At 45.8% G+C, this 19,046-nt stretch overlaps 1 protein-coding gene across 3 annotated transcripts in view; it reads right to left on the bottom strand.

The window, feature by feature from the left end:
* atp13a2 (ATPase cation transporting 13A2) overlaps positions 1 to 18,761 on the bottom strand; it is a 24,040-nt gene extending 5,279 nt beyond the window's left edge. Inside the window, exons 1-25 of one of the 3 annotated variants that reach the window (XM_024279653.2) lie at positions 17,893 to 18,761; positions 10,100 to 10,173; positions 9,759 to 9,926; positions 9,588 to 9,646; positions 9,445 to 9,511; positions 9,291 to 9,370; positions 9,050 to 9,127; positions 8,915 to 8,984; positions 8,706 to 8,840; positions 8,561 to 8,627; positions 7,395 to 7,526; positions 5,631 to 5,795; positions 4,915 to 5,025; positions 4,795 to 4,841; positions 4,531 to 4,719; positions 4,255 to 4,461; positions 3,987 to 4,100; positions 3,433 to 3,583; positions 3,245 to 3,356; positions 3,052 to 3,176; positions 2,787 to 2,965; positions 814 to 906; positions 659 to 738; positions 308 to 460; positions 128 to 224 (exon numbers count right to left, since the gene is read on the bottom strand). In XM_024279653.2, coding sequence (XP_024135421.1) covers positions 128 to 224; positions 308 to 460; positions 659 to 738; positions 814 to 906; positions 2,787 to 2,965; positions 3,052 to 3,176; positions 3,245 to 3,356; positions 3,433 to 3,583; positions 3,987 to 4,100; positions 4,255 to 4,461; positions 4,531 to 4,719; positions 4,795 to 4,841; positions 4,915 to 5,025; positions 5,631 to 5,795; positions 7,395 to 7,526; positions 8,561 to 8,627; positions 8,706 to 8,840; positions 8,915 to 8,984; positions 9,050 to 9,127; positions 9,291 to 9,370; positions 9,445 to 9,511; positions 9,588 to 9,646; positions 9,759 to 9,926; positions 10,100 to 10,173; positions 17,893 to 17,905 — 2,766 coding nt within the window. In that variant the 5' untranslated portion in view covers positions 17,906 to 18,761. Of the gene's footprint in view, positions 1 to 127; positions 225 to 307; positions 461 to 658; positions 739 to 813; positions 907 to 2,786; positions 2,966 to 3,051; positions 3,177 to 3,244; positions 3,357 to 3,432; positions 3,584 to 3,986; positions 4,101 to 4,254; positions 4,462 to 4,530; positions 4,720 to 4,794; positions 4,842 to 4,914; positions 5,026 to 5,630; positions 5,796 to 7,394; positions 7,527 to 8,560; positions 8,628 to 8,705; positions 8,841 to 8,914; positions 8,985 to 9,049; positions 9,128 to 9,290; positions 9,371 to 9,444; positions 9,512 to 9,587; positions 9,647 to 9,758; positions 9,927 to 10,099; positions 10,174 to 13,147; positions 13,287 to 13,312; positions 13,935 to 17,892 lie in introns of those variants that run through there. The other 2 variants (XM_024279680.2, XM_024279669.2) reach the window with 2 other exon arrangements.
* Between the last annotated feature and the right edge of the window lie 285 nt (positions 18,762 to 19,046).

Genomic DNA, 19,046 nt, shown 5'->3' with positions numbered 1-19,046 from the left:
TTCTATTAGCATAACTGACCCGGCCCCCCATCAGAGAAGAAAACAGTTATGTGGCCCTCACAGGAAAAAGTTTGGGACCCCTGACGTAAAGGACGAGGTGTCAAAGAACCTCTGGGCCGCTTCTCACCGTGTTCAGGAGGAGGACGGAGCAGAACTGGATCAGGCTGTACAGCGCCATGTACCGAAACAGACTGAAGGACGTCACCAGGGAGCAGCGGCCCTCCCTGCACGGAATCAAACGTTTGCATTTGCTCTGCTACAAACGGGACACATTCTGAAAACCTTCAAACCTCCAGGACTTCCTGACCTGATGAGCAGTGGGACGCAGCTGATGTTCTCAGTCTTGGAGGTGAACGGTGAAGCGACGGAGGCCTCGGCCTCAGACAGCGACACCCCGACATCTGCAGCTCTCAGAGCACCGCAGTCGTTGGCTCCGTCTCCACACATGCCCACGCGGTAGCTGCAGAGATGAAGGGCAAAGGTCGGGAACGATGGGTAGGAAGACTAGTTAGGAATGATGTGTGCGCTCATGTCAGAATCCATGAAAATCTTCTTCAAACTTGTTTTTAAGGCTCAGAGACTGCATTAAACAGACCGTTTGTCCAGACTGAGCTAAACTGAACCTTCTGTGTCCCACGTGAGCACGATCTGAACTTACTTTAGCTTCTGCAGCTCCTTCACCAACTGCGTTTTCTGGTCGGGAGCCATCCGTGCGAAAACAGTGGCTTGCATCAAAACCTGCAAGAGTCCAACTCATTACTCTTCCAGCAGCGTCTTTCCTGGATCAGAATTAGCATCGGCGGTTTCTCTTACCTTTGGAAGATATTCTGGGAAGTAATCACAGAGGGCAGCAAAGGATTTGCCGTTGATGGCGAAGTGATGGGTGGAGCCTCCCTGATAAAGATTCTGGAAGGGAAAAAAAAACCAAAACAGCAGCTTGACGAGTGTCGACACGGATCTGTGTGACCTCTGGAGGTCGTTCACGGATCTAACGGACGCCGATACGTGAACAGGAGGAGTTTATTCTAAAAATTTCCACAGGAATGGAACCAAACTGGGATCTCCAGAGAAGGTTTGAGTCACAAACACAGCCCATCTTACTTCTGGGGCCCGTTCCAAGAAGCAGGTTTTGTTGGAACTCTGAGTTCATGAACTCCAAATTCAGTAAAACTCTGAGTTTTCGGTTTCAGAAAGAGAGATAACTTAAACCCGGGAAAGATGGTGAAACCAACCCAGTTTAAGAAGGGGGTTAAGCTGAACTCAGAATCAATCACTATGGTAACTGAGTCTGTAACATAACCTGGTCGGTAGCAGGTTTTCTTCAGGAAACTTAGAGTTCTCTGCGGTCTCCGCCCCTTTTTAAAGTGAAAGATGTTCAAATATGAGTTCCTCATTAACATTTAGAGAACATTCACATTAGAGACGTCACGTTTTCACCACTCAGAAACCAGAATGACATGTTCATTCATAGAGGATCATGTAGAGAGGAGGCTGATTAATCCAGAGGAAATGTTATTTACGTCGGTAGAGGATTTGGAGGACACGAGTAGACTGACTGCAGTTTCCCAATTCATTTTTATTTCAGCGATATTATAAATAGTGAGTTTTTCCAGGGACTCGCTATTAAGAAATACAGTTTTCTTTTCCTCATTTTAAACCCTTAACATTAGAAATTATTGAATGTCAAACACCGAGAAAGGTTTTAAACTCATCTACCGTCCAGCACTTGCGTCAAACATTAGCTCGGTTGTCAGCAACACTGCTTCCTACTGCGGAGTTTGCGAGTTCGATTCCTGCCTCCGGAAAGTGTTTTTATGCTTAAAAAAAGAATTCGGCGAATATGTTTTAAGTCTTGAGAATTAAAATTAAATAAATGCTTTTTTAACATATTCCAGGCAGCTACAGTTTCTTCTTAGCGTGCAGTGATATCCGTGTGTGTAGGTGGGGGGGGGTTACCAAAACTGGTCATTCATACGATTACGGAGATTACTGGTTAAATTAGTAACAGATCAAAAACCACTCCTTACTCAACAAGAGACAAAATAACCTTCCTGACATTATTTATTCATTATTAGAAATGATTCAAATAACTGCAGATATTTTCTCTCTGTTCTACCGCTGCAGCTGTGTTGCTTTTCTTGCAGTAAATGTTCTCCTATAGTCGCATTGGCTTGAAGGAACTTATCAATTTCCGCCGCTGGAAGTACAAAACTCAGGTGTTTGTTCCCGTTGCCATGGTGAATCGTGCTGTCTTTGCTCCATTGATCAGGGCTTTTTATGGTCGCGACGCTCACACCTGATTCTGGTTCTGACAACTTCAAGTTGATTGAATCAAACATTTTCAGCTGTTCTGGAACCGAAAACCCTGAGTTTGGGAATTTTGAGTCCAGTGACTCTAAGTTCAGGTTTGAACTCTAAATTTGTTGAACCTGCTTCTTGGAATGGGCACCAGGACAATGAAACTGGAGAATTGGTTGTCATGGCAACAGAAATGATGCATTCAGGGACAAATGACAAAACGACATTTGTTCTTCACTCTGATGAAACAGCTTTGACATTCAGCTGACTCTGAATGTGGTCTTTGGACAGGCCCGTGAGCGTGCACGTGACCCAACCGTCTACACAGCAGCAGCTCATCAGATGAAGTCTAGTCAGGTTTTTGAATCCATCCTGGACGTCTGGGTTCTTCAGAGCGACATAGGAGAACATTTGAGACTCAAACATCAGAGGTGACCCTGCAGACACCAACCGCTGCAGCTCGCAGGAACCTAAACTCTCACACCAACCTGACTGAAGCCGTCGGCGGGGTGTGGCGCTGCGGCGGCTACTTGCTCTTCCAGGCTGAACTTCAGGGTGGGGGCAGACTGGGCGCTGTTGGGGTTGGCCGTGACAAAAATCACCTTCTCATCAGCGCCCACCATCCCGCAGCTTTTGGCCACGTTAACGGCGGTCAAGACGTTGTCTCCTACACAGAGAAGGACAACAGACGGCGTCATGAAACCAGACGTTTCCCCTCATTTGAAAAAGAAATTGGATAGAACAAGATCCCACCAGTGACCATAACGCTGCGAATTTGTGCCAGTCTCAGGGTGTTGATGACCTTTGGGCTCTCGGCCTTCACCAGGTTCTTCATCATCATCAACCCCAGGAACTGCATGTCTCGTTCTACTTCAGTCCTGCAACAGCAAAGCCAGCGTCTTCAGCAGGAAAGCGGAGTCTGTTCCCACGTTTGAACGGTTCTCACCGTTCAATGTGCTGCACGCCAGAATTCACTTGTACGGATTTGCATGCCAGAGCCAGAACCCTGAGGCCTTCGCTGGAGAAGCCGTGCAGTTTGCTAGCAAACTGTGCAGGAACTGAAAACACAAACATCCAGCATCACAGAGGGCAGCAGCAAAAAGCAATCAAAAACAGGAGGATCTGTGACGGAACCTGTTTCAGCTCGACACAGACTGGCCACCATCTCCGGAGAGCCTTTCATGAAAGCCAGAGCGGAGCGCCCCCCGGGGGCCACTGTCACCACGCTCATCCTCTGCAGGGCCGAGGAGAACGGAAACCTCTGAACGATGGCCACCGGCTCGCTCTGAGAGACCAGAACAAAGACTAGACTCAGAGCCGCAGAGTTTCTGCAGGTCATCGCCTCCTGGCTCTTTCAGAGAAGTTCTATGACGGTTTGAGCAAACAGAGCAGTGAAGGTTCCAGGAAAACATCCAAACTGCAGAACTTAATCCAAGAAAGTAAAGAGACCTCGTTTAAGAAAAAAATGTCTTATTTTCTGTCTTGCAAGAAAAATAATCGTATGAAGAAAGTTTTGCAAAAGGAAAATTATTGTAGTTTGATAAAAACGTCTTAGTGACTAGAATAAAAAAATAGAATTCTTGGTCTGAACATAAAAAAAAATCTGAAAATGTGGTGGCAATTTTTTGACCTATTTCTAAGTTTTTGCAGAGAAGCTAAAGGGGTTGAGCTGAGCTGCAGACACTCACAGCCCCCCAAGCCTGAGGCCGCTGAGGTGGAGGTCTCATCACTGCCAAAACTCTGCAGCCCCCAAACTGTGCATCCAGAGTGTCCGCCGCTGCCGCCTCCGGCTCCTGCAGAGTCTGCCCAACAAAAACAGAGATGTTTGGTCTCAAGGTCTGAATTTGTTGGACAAAGAAACATGGAAACTGTGGTGAAAAGCACAGCAAACATGAAAAAACTAAAGTCTAAAAGTGAAGCAGATTTATTTTGAAAGAACAGACGACATCATGGTACCCAGCCAACAGACTCCACCATCTTCAGCTCCAGGGGGTCCCCGAGGGCCTGGCCATCCAGCAGGGTCACCGTGTGACAGCAGGCCAGCCCAGACTGCAGGGACCCCGGAGCCAGGAGTCCGGGGTCCGGAACCAGGTCTGAGAACCCGGCAGGCCCGGCCTCCATCACCCCCCACACGTCCAGACCCTCCTCTGTCAGGGTTCCTGTCTGGGAGAACAAACACGATGTTAACACGCCGCCTGCAGCGCCGGCATGTAGAGACGGCCCCGCCCTCACCTTGTCGAAGCAGAAGAGCGAGACCTTGCCGCAGACGTTGATCCGTGGCGGACTGATGCAGAAGATGCCTCGGCTCTTTAACCTGCTCTGGGCGTAGATGGTTCCCGTGGTGATGGCGGCAGGCAGAGCGGGGGGGACGGCGATGGTCACCACGTCCAGACTTCTGACGATCAGCTGCAGCCAGGTGACCTGCAACACAAGCAGCAACGGTGTGGTTGTGTGGTCAGCACCAACGGGCCACAGCACCAATCACACAGAACTTACTCTGGTTCTGTAGAGGACCACAAAGATGTAAATGGTTCCAATAGAGGCTGAAGCAGAAAGAACCGGATCAGAGGAACGCTCCAACTTCTCTGGAAATCAATTCTCTGAAGCTAATCTCACCGATGAAACCGAGAATGAGCAGGAACTTGGCAGAATCTCGATAGAACCGGAAGTCGATTGGCTGAGGGTAAAGGATGGAGCTGACCAGGTGACCTTTGGCTGTGAAAAACCCTGCAGGTGAGACAGAGACAGACGATCACCTCCGGATCAGTCAGGCCTGACAGACTGTCAGAAATAAACAATTTATTTTTGATTGTTGACCACTTGACTGTGTATACCTGTACATACCTACACTTAACTGTGCAGTAACTGTCAATATGCTATATATTACTCTTTTGTATATTGTATTTTACTGCTTAGCTCTTTTTTATAATGTGTATGGCATCTTACCTTTTTAGCTCTTTATAATGCATATTTTATCTTATCTTTATTACCCACTGTACCTGTGCTGTTACATTTTGCAATTTCTCCATTGTGGGACAAATAATGGTTTTCTAAAGTCAAATGTTTTCCTGAACCACAGAACGTCAGAGGAAATGTTTCTAACAGGTTTCCCTGTGACATGACCCACAGAGCCGGGTTCAGAAGCCTTAAATCCATGGACAGATTCTTCTTTCCAGCATTTCTCGTATGTTTTAAACCAATCCGTTTTTTTCTGTTTAATTCTCTGGTTTTGAGAAAACGGCTTTTAAAACCAAATCAAGTTTGTAAATGTAATTCCTAAAAGACTCATAGGTTTGGTAATGACACAGGAAGACAAGCCTGTTCCCACTGACCGGTGTTTGTAACCACGGCAACAGCTCCTCCGCTGCCCCCCAGCCCCCCTCCTTTGGCCTGGATGAGCTGGGTACCACAGAAGAGGGTGTGTCTGCGCTCGCTGTCGGAGCTGTAGGTCATGTCTCCTGATGGCAGGGGGGTTTTCAGCACCGGGACACTTTCGCCTGAACACGGGAGTGATGACAGCAGAGCCATTGATGACTCAGCAAAAACAACCACAGTTAAAAGGCTAAAATAATGAGTTCGTATGGAAAATAGAATGATGACTTATCAAATCCATTCATTGCATTTTCATCTAAAAATTTATTTTTTAAGGAAAAAATCTATTTTAGTAAAACTAAAATTTCTTTTAAAAAGTTCAATCAATTGTTGAATCAATCATGGTCTTCTCCTGTAGAACGACCTCCTAAGAATCTGACCGCTTCTGTGGAGATTCTTAAAGACCCACTCCAATTAAAATAGTGCTTTCAACATGTCCTTGTAGCATTTTTCTGATGATGAAGGTCATAAATAAAATAACTCAGATAGATTCAATTAGATCCATGAACGTCTTCATCTTCCTCGTCTGAGCTGGAAGCTATACTGCTACAGAGCTCTGATTTTACTCGCCGTTTTTCCTTTTTTTGCTTATGTCAGCTCGGACTTATGAGGTGCTACAAGCCAGGGATGAGGGGGAAATTAGCGGGGCTAACCTCCTCGCAAAGAGTCCCTCTAACAACCCAGATGAGCATTTCTGACCAACTCCTGCTGCTCTGCAGAAAATATGCCCTAAAAAATGACACAGGCTTTTTGATTCCGTCTAAAAACAACATCATTATGACACGTTCACAATAGAAACAAATAGATTTGGAGTTGGACTTTAAACATTGGCTGATGCCATGGATTGCTTAGTTTGTTTTCTTCATTTTGTTTTTCTGTCGTTTTCAGATCCTGACTTATTTTCTTTAGTTATTTGATACTCAATTCCATTAAATATTTCATGTCTTTGATTAAATGAACGACTCCTTTTGTAAGTTGTATTTCACAGTGTTCTCCTGTTTATCGCTAAATTTAAATTCTGTAAAGTGGGAGTACAGATGTTTTAAGGCTGTAAAACTACAAACTTTATACAAAACTGCACGGAAAACAAAAAAACACTGAGGGAAAACTCTAATCTAACTTTATTCATTAGCCTTTCTTATTAATATACTTAGGATTTTTTAAGCTTGCATGTCTATTTTTTGTGTTATTTGGTATTTACATTTGTGCTTGTGTTTATTTGTAAACATTATCCAAGTGGAGACTTTAATGAAAAATAGATGACAGACTTTAAATTCAAAACATTGTTCTTAATTTTTGCTTCTCATCTATTTTTAACGCTTTGGTTGTTCTGTTTATTTTGCAGGAGCTCAGAATGTTTTCACATGATGGCGTTTAGAGCCCATTTTGATCTAAATGTTTGTTTGCAATTTACAGCTGTAGAAAAATAAATATAAAGAAATAGAAATAAATAACTTACATTGAAAATCTTTTAAAAATTGATAAAAAATAGAGATAAAAAAGCAGTAGCCAAAAAAAAACAAAGAAACAAATAAATTAATCAATAAATAAAAATGAAAAATTCAAATAAGGAAAATGTAAGGGTTAAATTCTTTTCAATCAAATGTTTTGGGACAGCTTTTTTCTTTAGTAAACAAATGTGGATTAATGCTGTGAATGTAAATGTCATGAAAGTGTGAGCTGCTCAATCCCTCGTCTTTCGGCTGAGAAAAGCCAAGGTTAACCTGTGAGCATGCTCTCGTTGACCAGACATTCCCCGACCAGCAGGGCGGCGTCACAGGGCATCAGCAGGCCTTCCGGAGGGATGATGAGGCAGTCTCCAGGGACCAGCTCCTCCGAACTCACGCTTTCCTCCACTGAGAAGAACAAACGTCCAGGTCAGAGGTTTGATGCAGAATGAAAACTAAAGAAAGAAACTTTCTTTGACCTCATAAAACTACCTGGATTTTGGTGAATTCCCGTAACTTCTAAAATAATTAATAAAAACTCAAAAGAACATTAAAACCTTTGACTTTCCTTTTCATGTGGCCATGTTTAAAGTCTGACCCAGTTCAGCCGACAGCAGGAAGGATCGGAGCAGGAGTCTGCAAAGCTGCGGCGCTTTCGTCCTTCTGCTGTGGCTCCTTGGCTTTGAAGAACAATGCCAACCACTTGAATAAACAATTACATGTGTTTGTCAAGCACTGACATTTATTTTTAGATTTTTAAAGTGGTTGTCTTTACTGAGTAAAAATGAGTGGTCTTTGTTTTTACTACTGACATCAGACTAACAGGCATGGATGGAGCAGCTCCGCTCAGCTCCAAAAGCCACGCCCCTCAGAGGAGATTTTGCAGACGAAGGTTTAAGATCAACATGAAAAATGTATTTATTCATTCATTCATTCATTCATTCATCTTCCTTCCTTTCGGGGTCGCGGGGGTGCCGGAGCCTAACCCGGCTACTGAAGGGCGAAGGCGGGGTTCACCCTGGACAGGTCTCCAGTCCGTCTCAGGGCCTCAATCACACACATACGCTCTCACATTCACACCTAGGGGCAATCTAGGGTCACCAATTAACCTACGAGGCATGTTTTTGGACGGATGAAAAATGTATTTTGAATACATTTAGATTTGTGGGATTTGGGTTAAAAACTTCATAATCATAATTAAAACAAGGCTGGGCTCCTCCTGGTTCATGGATGCAGACTCCTGGTTTAGAGCAATCTACTTATTATCAGAGCATAATTGATTATAGACAACAGCAGTGTCCATCTTTAACCATCCAAATGTGCGGATTCCTGCTGCAGATAGATCTGATCCTCATCAGGAAAGATGAGTCCTGTTTCACCCATTAGTCCTCTTCATTAATGCTTTTCAAGAGGGTATGGAAAAATTAAGAAAGGTCAAATACCTCCAGAGTCTCTGCGGATTGTGACTTTTGTCACCAGCCGGGCCATGTTCCGCAGAGTGATGCTTTGCTGTGGAGTTTGGTCAAATAAACTTTAGATGGGGTCATAGCTGCTAACCAAAACCACAGAGTCATCCTGCAGCCTTACCCTTCGAGTTTCATAAAGTGAGACGCTGATGGAGATGATGGAGATGACAAATATACAAAGGGCGTAATAATAATATTCATCGATCATCCAGAGGGTGATGCTGAACACTTGAAACACATAGAAAGGGTTGAGAACCTGCAAACGAAAAAATGGTTTGAGATTACTAAGTATTTTTTTAATTATTTAAAGACGGGGTTAAATCCACTGACTTCCTCGAGCAGCAGCTTCATGTAAGACTTCACAGGTACGTCAATCAGGTTGCTACCAAACATGTGTCTCCTGAAAGCAAACATAAGATGAAGCCGCTGCGACACCAAACACCTCTTTGTTCAAACGTGTCCCACCTGGAGCTCTGCTCCACAGGATCCAGCCCCTTCTGGAAGCGGTGCAGGTCTCTGTACGTCCAGCCCTCATTGAGGACACTGCGATGACAGTGAAGGTCCAGAGAGGACAAAAGTGTCAAAAGGATCTAATTCCATATTTTTTCTGAAAGCTTTATGACGGCGTCTAACTGCCCCGAGTGTAACCAGAGTATCCCAGAGTCTGGACAGAGGTTTTAGATCTCTGGAGTTCCTCCTTCAGTACCTAACACGGCAGAAGGCCCCCTTCCTGTCCAGCCAGATGTAGCGCAGCCCTTCGAACAGGTAGAACCGGAGCAGCGTTTTCTGCAACACAGGTAAAGACACTTCAGGCCCAGAAAGACCCGTATCCCTCAGTCAGACGCCGCCGCCGTCCTCACCTCCTCTTTGTACAGCTGGACCGTGTCTCTGCATTCTGACTCGTCCAGTTTCCCCAACAAATCCAAGCTGCTTCGACAGAGCAGAGTTCATGTTCGGGTTTTCATGACTGCTTTAGAAAGCTTGATGGAAAGGCGGAGCTCACCTGCCCTCCTCCACCTCCTCGGTGAGCACCTCCACCACGTGCTGCTGCCCACAACTGTCCTGAAAGCAAACATCCAAAGGTTAGAAAGCCAGAGCTCCTGCTCCACAGGAGACTACCAGATGATTACCATCCAAAAGTGTCCTGAGGGGAACCTGAGTGTGCGATTCTCACTCTGATCAGGAGTACATCTGCTGAAGCCACGGGGCAGGAAGTGCAGCGGGCCAGGACGGCGACCCGCGGACGCCAGCGGAACAACACCAGGAGAAGACCTAAAGAAAGCAGGGCGGCCAGGCGACACGACCACACCCGCCATCGCACCCATTTATACCCCTGAGCGTCCTGGTGGAGCAAAAACAGAAGTTCATCCGGCCGAGCGTTCAGAGGGAGGAGGAGGAGGATTAGACTGGAGTTCAGGAGGTCAGGTGAGTCGTGGAGGTCTTCCAACAACACCTCCACGACTCTATTCCAACCATCTCCGACCACAGATGCCGAGTGTAGCAGAGGACTTTTACCATGTGGGAGTCCAGACTCAGCCCCGGGCACCGTGGACTCGGCGAGGAGAACCCACCGTGTGGCTCCACGGTACCTACACAGCAGGAGAGACGTCTTATAGATTCTGAGTTGGGCACATTTACAAGCTGCAGCACACCTTCAAAGTCAATATTAACAAAAGACACCTGACAAAGATTGTCTTTAGTTCCCTGTTCTCAGGCCCCTCCCACTCAAAGGAACAGAGGAGACAATTGCTCCTCCATGTCCTGACTGAAACGGAGATGTGTGTCACATATCCAGAAGATCTGGGCGTTCCTGAGAAGTGCTAGCAGGATCCTCTGGCTGGTTTTAAACTGGTTAAATGGCTTTTGTAGGAAGTTGATCCGGAGATGGCGCAGCGCCTGCGGCAGCATCTGCGTCTGCGGCAGCATCTACGTCTGCTGCAGCATCTGTGTCTGCGGCAGCATCTATGACTGTGGCAGTATCTGCTTCAGCATCTGTGTCTGCTGCAGCATCTGTGTCTGCGGCAGCATCTGTGACTGTGGCAGCATCTGCTTCAGCATCTGCGTCTGCGGTAGCATGTATGACTGTGGCAGTATCTGCTTCAGCACCTGCATCTGCGGCAGCATCTCTGACTGCGGCAGCATCTGCTGCAGCATCTGTGTCTACTCCAGCATCTGCGTCTGCGGTAGCATCTATGACTGTGGCAGTATCTGCTTCAGCATCTGTGTCTGCTGCAGCATTTGTGTCTGCAGCAGCATCTGTGACTGTGGCAGTATCTGCTTCAGCATCTGCGTCTGCGGTAGCATCTGTGACTGTGGCAGTATCTGCTTCAGCATCTGCGTCTGCGGCAGCATCTGTGACTGTGGCAGTATCTGCTTCAGCAACTGCATCTGCGGCAGCATGTGTGACTGCGGCAGCATCTACTCCAGCATCTGTGCCTGCGGCAGCATCTGCGTCTGCGGCAGCATCTGCTGCAGCATCTGTGACTGTGGCAGTATCTGCTTCAGCATCTGCGTCTGCGGCAGCATCTGTGACTGTGGCAGTATCTGCTTCAGCACCTGCTTCTGCGGCAGCATCTCTGACTGCGGCAGCATCTACTCCAGCATCTGTGCCTGCGGCAGCATCTGCTGCAGCATCTGTGACTGTGGCAGCATCTGCTTCAGCATCTGCGTCTGCGGCAACATCTGTGACTGTGGCAGCATCTGCTTCAGCACCTGCATCTGCGGCAGCATCTCTGACTGCGGCAGCATCTGCTGCAGCATCTGTGTCTACTCCAGCATCTGTGTCTGCGGCAGCATCTGCGTCTGCGACAGCATCTGCAGCAGCATCTGCGTCTGCGGTAGCATCTATGACTGTGGCAGTATCTGCTTCAGCATCTGCGTCTGCGGCAGCATCTGTGACTGTGGCAGTATCTGCTTCAGCACCTGCATCTGCGGCAGCATGTGTGACTGCGGCAGCATCTACGGCAACATCTGTGCCTGCGGCAGCATCTGCGTCTGCGGCAGCATCTGCTGCAGCATCTGTGACTGTGGCAGCATCTGCTTCAGCATCTTCGTCTGCGGCAACATCTGTGACTGTGGCAGCATCTGCTGCAGCATCTGTGACTGCGGCAGCATCTACTCCAGCATCTGTGCCTGCGGCAGCATCTGCGTCTGCGGCAGCATCTGCTGCAGCATCTGTGACTGTGGCAGTATCTGCTTCAGCATCTGTGTCTGTGGCAGCATCTGCGGCAGCATCTGCGGCAGCATCTGTGACTGCGGCAGCATCTGCTGCAGCTTCTGTGTCTCCAGCATCGTCTGCAACAGTGAAGATACATAAAAGCACTACCCTACTCTCACCAACTTCTGAGGAGGACGGATGCATCCCTATCAGAGGAAGAGGCTGTCAGGAACAGGTGAAGGAACACCTGCAGACAGGTTTAATGCTCCTCTGCAGGTAGCACCAATGACCAGAGGCTTTGATGGAGGCAAAGAGAAGAAATCCTGACTTTTGAAATTCAGTTTGACAGAAGTTAAGAATTTTAAATAATTCAGCAGTAAATCATTTTTTTTAACTAATTATCATCTTTAACAGCCAAATACATGAAGCTGAAACCAGGAACACACAAACAGGAGCCATCAGAGCAGAGGGAAAAATCTGAGGATTTGGAGAGAGAACCTGAGAGGTTCACGGATGAAGACTTAAGTTCATCATACTCTGAGGAGTTCCCACTAATCCAAGCCCACAATCCTTACAGTTCTGGAAAGAACCAGGACTTCTCTGAGGAAAAACAGTCCTCACTGAACCTCAGAGCTGAGAAGGTCCTGCAGGATGTAGAGGCCACCATCACTGCAAGATGTCCAGAACATCACTGACACCAAAACAGGTGGTTCTGAAGGAACAGCAGCTCCTGTGGATCCCACAGAGATTCTCCAACTGTAAAGTTCTATGGAGGAACATCATCAGCAGAACATGACTCTGTTATGAAAGCAGATGTGATGTTTCCTCTCGGTTTGATCTGATGGCAACATGTTCCAGCATCCTGTTCCTGTAACTTTCAGGTTCTCCATCACTGAAAACTTCCTCATAGAAGAACCAGGCTCCTTTGTTTGTAGAGATACTTAAAGTCTCAAAGTTTACAGATGGTTAAAATACTTTTACTACTTGTAACCATCAGCGATGATCAATAAAACAAATGATTTATGAATTGATTGCTGTCATCCCGACAGGAACAGATCTCTACAGGTGAGTCTCTGGAGCCTGCTCATCATGGTCCTCAGATCACCTGATAGTTTTCCAGATCTCCAAACCCTGCCAGCTGCTGATTATAACTCAATCAGAGGTCTCCTCATTCTGATTGCATGAACACACCTGGTCCAGGTAATCAGCAGCAAGAAGTGCAGGTAAAACTGGTGAAACAGGTGAGGACGAGGAATGAGCAGCCCTGCTCTACGGCATCCAGAAACCACAAAGATGATGCCCTCTAGACAGGAAGTTCACCTTCAACCACAGACCGCGGTGCGAGCGGGATGACCGGCCGCGTGCGCTCATGTCCGCACGCGTTTGAGCTCCGAGGTAAAGTTTACCTGAAAGTCGCGAACTCCCCGCGAGCGGAAATGTTGGCTTTCTTGGCTGTCGATGTTTTCGAGTTAATAGTCAGGCGCGCGCGCAGGAAGGAAGCTGAAGACCGAACGCGTCAACATCCACACTTCCGCTTTCAGGTGCGAACGGAACCGCTCCGCGAGACTTACCGTAAAGCAGAGACCGAAACTCTGAACGACACCGCGCTGTCCGTCCACGCGCGCAGCTGAGGTTCCGGCACACCTGGCAGCGGCCGCGCGCGCCTCACAGATTCAGGTCTAACCGGCTCCTGGAGAGAGCCTGAGACCACAGCAGAGACCTCCAACCATCCAGGAGGATCCAGTCTGCGCCGATCAGGGTGGAGTTACTCCATCTGAACCACGTGATCCTCAGATCTAACCAGGCCAGATTAAATTCCAGTAGTTTTCCAGTTTGCTCTGATTCCCATGTCAGACCTGAAAATCAGCTGATGACGTCACAGCTTAACATCAACACCCAGGAATTCCAGTCAGCTGCAAACATCTCAATAACAAGAACTTCAAACAACAGTTTTAATGTTCCCACACACGTCAGCAAATCAGTCTGCAGGGTTTGGTCATCGGAGTCCAGACTTTCAGTTTCTTCTTCAGGCTTCCTGTCGCTCAGATCAACTTTCTGCTCCTCAAAAAGAGGAAATGCTGAGTCAGCACAGCCAGGAGGCCGACACGTCTGAGCTGATGGTGCAAAAACGGTTCTGAAAGGGTTCTGCAAATGCTCTGGGTTCCATGAGGGTCCACGGGCTGCTGGGCTGCACAGTGAACGTCTCTGTGATTGGAGACCAGAGTCAATGCTCAAACTCCAAACCAGCTGAACCCGGACCAGCTGAACCCAGATCAGCATAACCCGGACCAGCTGAACCCAGATCAGCATAACCCAGACCAGCTGAACCCGGACCAGCTGAACCCGAACCAGCAAAACCCAAACCAGCTGAGCCCGGATCAGCATAACCCAAACCAGCTGAACCCGGACCAGCAAAACCCAAACCAGCTGAACCCGGACCAGCATAACCCAAACCAGCTGAACCCGGACCAGCATAACCCAGACCAGCATAACTCAAACCAGCTGAACCCGGACCAGCATAACCCAGACCAGCTGAACCCGGACCAGCTGAACCCAGACCAGCATAACCCAGACCAGCTGAACCCGGACCAGCATAACCCAAACCAGCTGAACCCAGACCATAAAAAACTGAACCAGCTGATCCCGGACCATAAAAAACTGAACCAGCTGATCCCGGACCATAAAAAATGGAACCAGCTGAACCTGGATAAGCAAAACCCAAACCAGCAAAAATGGAACCAGCTGAACCCAGACCATTAAAAAACGGAAGTAGCTGAACCCGGACCAACAAAACCCAAACCTGCTGAACCTGGACCACAAAAACGGAACCAGCTAAACCTGGATCAGCAAAACCCAAACCAGCAGAACCCAGACCACAAAAACTAAACCAGCAGACCCCGTGAGGCCAAACTGTTGTTTATCAACCAAAGCAGCTTCAGCAGAGAAGCTTCTGTGAGGAAGACGACTAAACAGAATGAAACTGTTGGAGGTTTAGATTCGGATGTTTCAGTCAAAGGGAAAGCTCCTGGTTAAACCTGTGGTCCAAAGAGAACCAAGTGTTAAAATTCTGCTGGTTAAAGAAAAGTTGTTTATTTTAATTATGAATTAAAAAAAAATCAACCATTTGTTCCTTCATAAAGTAAAGTGAATGTGGAGCCTGCATTAACTCTGATGCTTCTATCGGATGAATCCTGAAACATCTGTTTCACTGACAGACTTCCTCGTCTGAGAGAAACCTACAACACAGACCGTTCTGTTTGCAGACAGAATCCTGATTCAGGTGTCTTACCTTTCATGAAGCTGCAGGTGGATCTCTGACAGCTTCCATCAGCTCCATGACTGTGACTAAGCTCCAATCATCTGACAGCAGCAGGATGTCGACTGAGGCTTCGTCAGCGTTTCTCACACGCGGCAGAAATCTGCTCGACCTTGTGATTTGACGTGGTCACCCCACTGGTGACCTCAGTGTTTTTGGTTACGTTCTTTATATGGAACCCATAAGCAGAAATCCTGTCCTTCAGAGCTTCCCGTTTCAGACGCTGAGATCTTGAAGCTCCAGACTCTTTCCTGCTCTCATGTTCCCAACATCTCTGCATTAGAATACTTCAAACTTCCCCCTGCAGTAAGACGAGGAACTGCAGGAAATGTGTGCTGGAGTAGCTCCTGCTGTGGCTGAGAGCTGATTCCAACATGAAGGTTGGAGCAGCTTCAATCAGACGGGAGGAGACGACTAGAAGAGGATTTAGGAGTAGGGCTGCCACGATTAATTGGCCAATCGACTATTAAAATAGACGACTTAATTCAATAGTCGGGGGTCCTGTGAGGGCCACATAACTGTTTTCTTCTCTGATGGGGGGCCGGGTCAGTTATGCTAATAGAAAAAGTGAACCAATCTAAACGTAAACAGTTGTTTCTCCAGAAAGCTACACACAACCATATTTTAACAATCTCTTCCTGTAATCTTCACAGAGAAAATGAATCTAACAGTCCAAAAAGTAGATCAATAAATAGGAAATTATCTCCTTTGGAGGTTCTTTTGACACGTTGGAGAACTGCAGCTCCTCACACACAGATCTTAGAACCCTCTGGATCTTTTGGCTCTTTAGGTCGTTTTGTTGTTTTATTTAACTTATCAATAACTATAAACTCATGCAAAAAACGAATAACTGATGTAAAAAATGTTTTATATTTATAAGAGTAAAATGTTATGTTAAATTGTTTATTTTCACCCCCAGATAAAATGTACAAAATACATGATTAAAAACCCAAAACAATTTACTGTTTAAGTTTTAAAGTGAAACAACACAAAACACAACAACCACAACCCAAAATACTAATTATATTGTGCAAAATGAAAAGGAAGAAAATGAAGGTTTGTACATCTTGATGAAGGCATTTAGAAAAAGCAAAAACCGGTCCAGATGCGGAGGAGGGCCGGATCCGGCCTGTGGGCCGTAGTTTGGGGACCCCTGCTTTATGTTATACGGAGTCAGAGTGTAGTAAAGTTGAACAAAGTTGTGAGAGTTCAGCACCAAAAACGTTCTTTTGTTATAATTGAGTCAGTGAGACCCAAACTTAATATTTTTTGAAAAATAGTTCCTTGTTTCAGATCTGGACCTCATTTGATTTAATCTTGTGTTAGAAACAAATGAAGGATAGAAGCTGCACGATTCCTTAAAGGTTTAATAATCTCATCTTAATTGTCTTTAGTTTTAGTTAGTTTAAAGGTAATGATGGTTAAGATGTGTGCTATACATCCACTTTATGCATGACCTGATTAGTCGACTAATTCATAAAAAATAATAATAGGTCAACTATTAAAATTATGGTTTGTGGCAGCCCTTGTCCCCAGTGACTGTCAAGCCTTAAGTCACTTTACCTTCAGGTAAAATACCTGTCTAAAATCTGCTGAGATGATGTAACTGTGACTCCTGTCACATTCAGATAAATAATTGAACTCCACCTTTGTGTCTAAATTAAATGTAAAAGGCACCAATCTTTCTCTTTGATGCATTTTCACAAATTAACTTGGTTTTTGTTTTTTATAAATGATGACAGCTCATCTAAGCCTGAATTAAGGCATCTTGTTTTTGAGCAATGCCATCAGAGGTCGCCACAGCTTGCACTGATCCACACAGGTGTTCTGGCTGAGTTTCAGTACTTGATGTCCTTCCAGAAATGATCCTCTATCTTATCCTGGCTGGGGACCGGGACAGGGACATTCAGACTTGGGCCCCTGTGACTACATTGTTAAGAAGTGGTATGAAGGGTCATAATGTCTCAGGACCCCCACTGCATAAAGCTCATAGGACCCCTGGGAAACAGATCCTAGTTTCCTCCCTACACACAGCCACTGAGCCGCTCAAATGAAGACATCTCAGTGCTATGAAAATGATCTACATTAAAAGATCATTTTCATGAGTAATTAGGATTCTTTCATGGTCACATCTTGAGGTTAAACACTTTTGCGTCCGTTTTTTTAGCTTCTAATCAGCAAAATCTAATCATCACATTCAAATGGATCTAGATCAAATCAAAAGTAAAGACAGTTGGAAGAACATTGTAGAGGAGTCAAACTTTCACCAAGAAAAAAGATTCTAGTTTGTGAAAACTATATCCTCGTGTTTTTGGATGACATTTTAGTCGGGTTCCTGCAGAAGACTAAAGATGCCTTTAAGCTTAGCTGATCCTTCAGAGGACAGTCATTTATCAAAACAGTTCGATTTTCTGAAAACCTTAAAAAAATAGTCAGTAGAAAACATGAAAAGATCATTTTACATCCAAATGATATAAAACGATATAAAATGATATAGAAGCATCAAATAGGACAGAGGTGGGAATCATCATCAGAGTCTGAATGAAATTTCTGTGAACAGTTTTATTTGTTTTCTCTTCATCATCATCAGAGGAAAACTGAAAACGTTCAGCTTTCTGAGGCTAAAGTCAGACAAACCTGATAAACTCAGAGCTTTATTCCTAAATCCCTCCAGAAGATAACATCTCTTTCCTGGCTCGGTTTCTGGTTTAACTTCATTTGTTTTCTGTCCCCTTCGCGCAGACGCAGATGTGACCGCTAAAGCTAACGGTTGGCTAACACTTGGCTGATTTCTGGGGTAAAAACGCCATTAAAAGCCGTTAGTACCGGACGTACCGATAATGTCCATCCTCCGGTCACGGTCTCCGCATCCCGCCGGTCGGTGACAGTCCCTCTTTAACGCAAAACAGTCACGCTTTCCCTAAAGCCGCAGCTACAGCGGCTTCCCTCCCCACGGCAACTCGCGCAGACCAAAACTATCACTCGCGCGACTCAGGAACACGCCGGCCCGTGACGTCACATCAACAATGCTCAAACGAAGCGGCCTCGTAGGCTTATCTAGACACATTTGTTATGTTGGATTTATTTATTTTTTTGGCATTTAGATTCTGGCTGACCCAGAAGAAATTACTGATAGTTTTCTTGGAAAGCTTTGAGTTTCTGCATGACTTCACAAAACACAAAGCTTTGGAAATGGTTGTGTTTTTCTGCACTGATTTAAACAGAAATATTCATTTTAACAATAAAAAAAGCAAAACTTTGCATCTAAAACAAAGAGAAATTAGTCTCTTTTTAGATGGTCATTTATTAGCATTTGAGCAGTCACTGAAAGAACTTTTCTGTCCTGCTGTTAGCTGTCACCATTAAATACACAATTAGTTACTATTAAATACGCCATTAAATACACAATTTCACATAGCTAAAAGCAACAGCATGCAATCCAGCTGCATCTACTCCGCTAACAGCAGAAGCTTTTATGTTGAAGGACACAAATATCCCCTTCTTGTTCGTCTTTACAGAAGGCTCTTCCTCCATCCCCGTCTCCAGTCACATCCACACAGGCCTGACTCCACACAGGTGTTAATCATAGACTGTAAAAATAATGGACTGAGCGAGCAATGAGGTCCCCCATTGGAAATGCATTACTTCCTCTCCTCGCGAAAGTAGGGCGCCGGTTTCACCGTCAATTCCTGAAACGGATACCGCCATTTGCAAACAATCTTCAGCGATTGGTCTGAGTCATAGCTGAGTCATGAAATCTACAGGAAGTACTGTCGCCAATCAGGAGTGAGTTTATTGCAACCGTCTGCCTCTTTCCACGCCTCTACCACGAGACTGCGGATGTAAACTGCTTCAATAACGACGGCTCGAGAGAATTGTACAAGTCATTGTTGAAGCCTTTGAGGGAGAACCATTCCAACATTTGATTCTGTCAGCTGTCCTTTGGGATTTACTTACATTTATTCATTTTTGTCGAGATAAAAGGAGCA

This window comes from Oryzias melastigma, linkage group LG7 (genome assembly GCF_002922805.2).
Source record: "Oryzias melastigma strain HK-1 linkage group LG7, ASM292280v2, whole genome shotgun sequence".
Lineage (NCBI taxonomy): Eukaryota > Metazoa > Chordata > Actinopteri > Beloniformes > Adrianichthyidae > Oryzias > Oryzias melastigma.
This window is presented reverse-complemented; position numbering and strand designations above follow the sequence as displayed.